Genomic DNA, 5,949 nt, shown 5'->3' on the forward strand with positions numbered 1-5,949 from the left:
CTGTGTGTGGTTCCGTCTCTACCTTGTAATGATGTTCTGTGTGTGGTTCCGTCTCTACCTTGTAATGATGTTCTGTGTTGTTGTTCAGGGGATCCCCACCCTGCTGTTGGCTGCTGGGAGTTTTGATGCGGTTTTGGCCATAACGGGGTTCTCCACCTGGCTTGGGATCGCCTTCTCTACAGGTCTCTCTACGGGAACACTTCCCGAATCTTAAATTCTACTTCATTCTCTTTATTCCTACAGAAGATTAAAAACAGAACTTTCCCCAGAAAGCTCTCCAGTCAACTGGAAATCGGACTCCTCATTCATTCCTAGACCAGGACTAGTTTAGACCAAGTCAAGACTGAGTCCAAAGGGGTTTGAGTCCAAGACCAGGACTAGTCGAGACCAAGTCAAGACCGAGTCGAGAGATTCGAGTCCAAGACCAGGACTAGTCGAGACCAAGTCAAGACCGAGTCGAGAGATTCGAGTCCAAGACCAGGACTTGTCGAGACCAAGTCAAGTTTGAGTCCAAATACGAGCGAGTCTGAGACAAGACCAAGTCCAAAGACCAAAGAGTCCGAAAATAGTCTGAAACCAGAGAAAAATGGTCTAGAGTCCGGATTCAAATCCAAGACCGGACTTGAGGATTACAGGCCTGCTCTGTACTGAGGTGCACATGACAATAACCTTGAACACATTGTGCCTTTTGTCCTCCAGGTTTGACGTGGATGAACATCCTGGGGGGTCTGCTGGCGGTGGTAGGTGGGGTGATAGCCGGACTCATCCTAGGTCTGTTCCTGTGCTGCGTCCCCAGCAAAGACCAGGTGAGGACGGTGCTTGCTCTACCAACTGAGCTACCCGGGCGCCATGTTTCATGCCCTCTTAAATGTCCATGTTATGAAACTGTTGGACCATTGTGTGCAGGAGGACCTGGTGTTGAAGAGGACTCTCATGCTGTTGGGTCTGTCCATATTCTCGGTCTTCTTCAGTCGCGTTATTGGTTTTTCAGGAGCCGGCAGTCTCTCGGTGCTGTTCCTCTCCTTCCTGGCTGCTCTGGGCTGGAAGACCGACAAGGTAACACACTTCAGAACCACCTTAACCCTCGTGTTGGCTTCCCGTCAACAATGAACTTGTTCTTCAGGGTCAAAAGTGAAAATGAACCTTTTGGTACTTTTTCCCAACTTTGTCCTCAGGAAAGTCATGGGAATCACAGAACAGTGTCTGGGAGTCACAGGACAGGGTCTGGGAGACACAGGACAATGTCCTACTGTCCCAGGACAGTCATGGGAGTCACAGGACAGTGTCTGGGAGTCACAGGACAGGGTCTGGGAGACACAGGACAGTGTCCTACTGTCCCGGGACTGTCATGGGAGTCACAGGACAGTGTCCTAATGTCTCAGGACAGTCATGGGAGTCACAGAACAGTGTCTGGGAGTCACAGGACAGGGTCCTACTGTCCCGGGACTGTCATGGGAGTCACAGGACAGTGTCCTACTGTCCCGGGACTGTCATGGGAGTCACAGTACAGGGTCTGGGAGTCACAGGACAGGGTCCTACCATCCTGGGACAGTCATGGGAGTCACAGTCACACTTCAAAGTACTTGGCTAGACCTCTACCCTTCAAGCCCTTGCAATGTCAGGTTTAATTTAATTGCTTTTGAGATAGTACAGCTGTTCAAGGGATGGAGACTTGGGGGGGGGGGGGGGGGGGGGGGGGGGGGGGGGGGGGGGGGGGGGGCAGTGTATAAGTGGACACTGCAGAAGTTCCTCTTCAGTCCATCTCTGGACTCATTGAAGTGAATGGGATTGACTCCTTGTGCAAGTAAACTTTGTTAAAGTGACTCTTTGTCGTCTTGTGGTCCTTCGAGTCGGATCCCAACATCCCTTCCTCCGCCCAGGTTTGGAACCTAAAAACACTTCCCGAGGGGAGTCAAGGACTCTTGTTGAAAGTACTCCAACTGAATTGTTGATCAACAGAGACCGGGATTCTGCTGGTGGAGAGGAAGGGTGACGGGATCCTATAGTGGAGACGAGTGACCAGTCACTGGACTTTGTTACAGTGACTCCAGTGACTCTTTGGTCTTGTGGTTATAATCTTTCGTCACGGTGGGTTCATGCATCTCTCTGTGTTCAGTCCCTGGCGGCTGGACCTTGTTGGACTTCTTAGACCACCACACCAACATCAGCATGTGTTTTTAGTTTTAACGGTTGTGTGTATTTCCAGGCTCCGGTTGCGGCCATGGTGGGCCGGTCCTGGGACGTCTTCCAGCCGCTCCTCTTCGGTCTGATCGGAGCAGAGATCTCCATAAAGACCCTCAGCCCCAGCACCGTGGGTAAGAACCACACTCACCCCAAACCAACGTGGTCCCGGTAGCTAGAAACCAAGTAGACGGTTTAGACAACAGAGCATAATAATATTGATTATACATATTATATAATTTAATTTAATATCTCTTTGGCTTCAAAAGTTTTTCTCTACAAGTCTCATAGAAGATAATCCTCAACGCAGCGTGCCAGGGTTCAACTCCGACCTGCAGCCCTTTGCTGCATGTCACCCCCCCCCCCCCCCCCCCCCCCCCCCCCCCCCCCCCCCCCCCCCCCCATGTCTTCAGTCAACGCGTTTCCCTCCTTAAAAGGAACATGCCGACTTATTGGGTCTTTAGCTTATGCACCGTATCCCCCAGAGTTAGACAAGTCAATACAACCTAGCAAAGATCCTGCAGGTAACTGGTTCCACCTAGCCTAGCTTAGCCTAGCAAAGATCCTGCAGGTAACTGGTTCCAACTAACCTAGCTTAGCCTAGCAAAGATCCTGCAAGTAACTGGTTCCAACTAGCCTAGCTTAGTCTAGCAAAGATCATGCAGGTAACTGGTTCCACCTAGCCTAGCTTAGTCTAGCAAATATCCTACAGGTAACTGGTTCCAACTATCCTAGCTTAGCCTAGCAAAGATCCTGCAGGTAACTGGTTCCAACTATCCTAGCTTAGCCTAGCAAAGATCCTGCAGGTAACTGGTTCCAACTAGCCTAGCTTAGCCTAGAAAAGATCCTGCAGGTAACTGGTTCCAACTAGCCTAGCTTAGCCTAGCAAAGATCCTACAGCTAACTGGTTCCAACTAGCCTAGCTTAGCCTAGAAAAGATCCTGCAGGTAACTGGTTCCAACTAGCCTAGCTAAGCCTAGCAAAGATCCTGTGGGTAACTGGTTCCAACTAGCCTAGCTTAGCCTAGCAAAGATCCTGCAGGTAAATGGTTCCAACTAGCCTAGCTTAGCCTAGCAAAGATCCTGCAGGTAACTGGTTCCAACTAGCCTAGCTAAGCCTAGCAAAGATCAGGTTGGACAAATAACAAGGTCACATGACACACCACCATCTTCTAACCGCGTGCTAACTGGGAACTATATTCTCAGGAAGGTGAAGCACTGGTGCTTATGCTACTTGGGCGTTTTTTAAACGTTACGTTCTTGAGTTTCGCCTCCGATTCCTTGAAGCTGTTTTTCCGTGTGTTTGTCTCTCTGGGTCCAGGTCTGGGTCTGGCCTGCATCGGCGTGGGTGTGGTGGTCCGCCTGCTTGTCGCCTTCCTGGTGGTTCACTTCGGGGGATTCAACCTGAAGGAGAAACTCTTCATCTCAGTGGCCTGGCTGCCCAAAGCCACCGTACAGGTGTGTGTGTGTGTGCGTGTGTGTGTGTGTGTCTTAATGTGTACTGTGCCAACCAAACCGAGCCCTGGCCCACATCTTTCAATCAGCCTGTGGCACGGTTTAGTGTCCGAGCGCGGGACAGAGCGATCCCACTAGTACCCCCAAACCCTAATTCCTAAACCCTAACCACTAAACCCAAACCCAAACCTCTAATCCCTTAACCCTGACCACTAAACCCAAACCCAAACCTCTAATCCCTAAACCCTAATCCCTAAACCCAAACCCACACCCTAACCTCTAAACCCTAAACCCTAGTCCCTAAACCCTGACCACTAACCCTGAATCCTAACCTCTAATCCCTAAACCCTAACCACTAAACCCAAACCCAAACCTCTAATCCCTAAACCCAAACCCTAACATCTAATTCCTAAACCCTAAACCCTAACCCCAAACCCTAATCCCTAGTCCCTAAACCCTAACCACTAACCCTGAACCCTAATACCTAAACCTAACCCCAAACCCTGATCCCCAAACCCTAAACCCTAACCTAAATGAACCAGATTTTGCGGTCCGTTCTCGAGCCCTGGGGCAAGTGTGGGATGCCCTTAATGATAACAAAAACCCCAACCAACCTCTTGTGTATGTCTATGTGTGCCTGTGTGTGTGTCTGCGCGTGTGTGTGTGTGTGTGTGTGTGTGTGTGTATGTGTCAGGCTGCGATCGGCTCCAAGGCGTTGGACCTGGCGAGGGAGGAGGGGGACGAGACGTCCATTAAGCTAGGCTTGGACGTGCTAACGTTAGCCGTGCTAGCCATCCTGACCACAGCTCCCATCGGAGCGCTGGGGATCGGACTGGCGGGACCACGCCTACTGGCCCGCAAGGTCAAAGGTCAGCACACACACACACACACACACACACACATAACCAGACACACACACAGTTTGTCTTACCAGACTTGTGAGGACCATCATGATAACCTTTTTGCCCTGACCCTTCGGATACGTGTCCACAGGCAGCATTCTCTACGTTATAAAAGGTCGTAAACGACAGATTGTGTGTTAGTTGACACGTTTGTTTTGATCTCAGCAGATGACGCAGAAGACGGCGCCACGACTCCGAGCGCCGATGGGATTGGTCGAGGAAAAGACAGCGTGACCCTGGAGAGACATTCAATGATATTGAATCCCGTCACATCATAACTTAGTCTTGAAACCGTGTTACTGCTGAGAAAACACAACAGCTCAACAAATATTATGGAAACTGTTTGAAATGAGAGCGTTTCTTTGTTGAAAGCAAGTCTTAGGTTTTGAAAGCAGCAACAAGCGTAATTTACATAGATATAGATTTAGAAAGAGCACTTCACATCTGTCTATTTGACCCTCCTGTTGTCCTCGGGTCAAATTTGACCCGTTTTCAAAGGTTCTATATGAGAAAATTAGGGTTTCTTTCAACCACGTTGTCAGATTTCTTTTCAAATAAATGATCAGTTCACTACTTTCATTGAATTTGGGTGTTTTATTCAATTTTTAAGCGTTTTATCATTTAATTTAAAATTTTATATCATTGTTATTTAATCAAAATGATACAAGAACATTGAAAAAATTGTCACAAAAAATATTTTAAAAAATGGAAAAATAACAAAAGTCAAAATGCACTAAAACAGTGACAAAAAAACTTGGAAAGAAATGACAAAAACGGCGGGAAAAGTGAGAAAAAGTGGCATTCAATTTTACTTTTTGCCTGCAAGTTTCTCCTGTACTATACGGTAATTCCTCTACAATGCCTAATTATGGCTAATTACGGCTAACTAACATGCTAGTTAACATTAACATAGACACAGGCTAATTACTGCTAACTAACATGCTAGTTAACATTAACATAGACACAGGCTAATTACTGCTAACTAACATGCTAGTTAACATTAACATAGACACAGGCTAATTACTGCTAACTAACCTGCTAGTTAACATAATCGTAGCTTATGTTGTACTATATGGTAATTCCTCTACTGTGCGATGTTAAGTCTTGTTGTTATGACGCAATTGTTAGCCTTTTTTATAAAAATGTCTGCTATGGAGCCATAACGTGAGCTACAAGCTAACGGAGCCTTTGAAACATCGTCGTGTTTCTTTAGAAATAAACAACGGACAAATCGAGTCTTTAAACTCTTCAGATGGAAAGTTATTCACTGTCACAGTGGCGCCAAAATGAATGGGCGTCAATGGGATGCTAACTGCGGGTGATGGCTTCGTAGCATTAAAATGGCGCCATGGGAGCTACGCGTTGTGGAGAAAGGCTTCACCCCTTGGTTTTATAGTGACAGACCATGCAAT

General features: G+C 47.7%; 1 protein-coding gene across 1 annotated transcript in view; it reads left to right on the forward strand.

Annotated features, from left to right (window-relative positions):
* The window catches only part of LOC117935143 (sodium/hydrogen exchanger 9B2-like), a 7,169-nt gene extending 2,256 nt beyond the window's left edge, over positions 1-4,913 (forward strand). The window contains exons 2-8 of the mRNA XM_034857273.1: positions 89-182; positions 700-806; positions 907-1,056; positions 2,207-2,315; positions 3,502-3,638; positions 4,330-4,504; positions 4,706-4,913. Of these exons, the coding sequence (XP_034713164.1) occupies positions 89-182; positions 700-806; positions 907-1,056; positions 2,207-2,315; positions 3,502-3,638; positions 4,330-4,504; positions 4,706-4,815 (882 nt within the window). The 3' untranslated portion in view covers positions 4,816-4,913. The remainder of the gene's footprint in view (positions 1-88; positions 183-699; positions 807-906; positions 1,057-2,206; positions 2,316-3,501; positions 3,639-4,329; positions 4,505-4,705) is intronic.
* The last annotated feature ends 1,036 nt before the right edge of the window (positions 4,914-5,949 follow it).

Source organism: Etheostoma cragini, chromosome 19 (assembly GCF_013103735.1).
Source record: "Etheostoma cragini isolate CJK2018 chromosome 19, CSU_Ecrag_1.0, whole genome shotgun sequence".
Lineage (NCBI taxonomy): Eukaryota > Metazoa > Chordata > Actinopteri > Perciformes > Percidae > Etheostoma > Etheostoma cragini.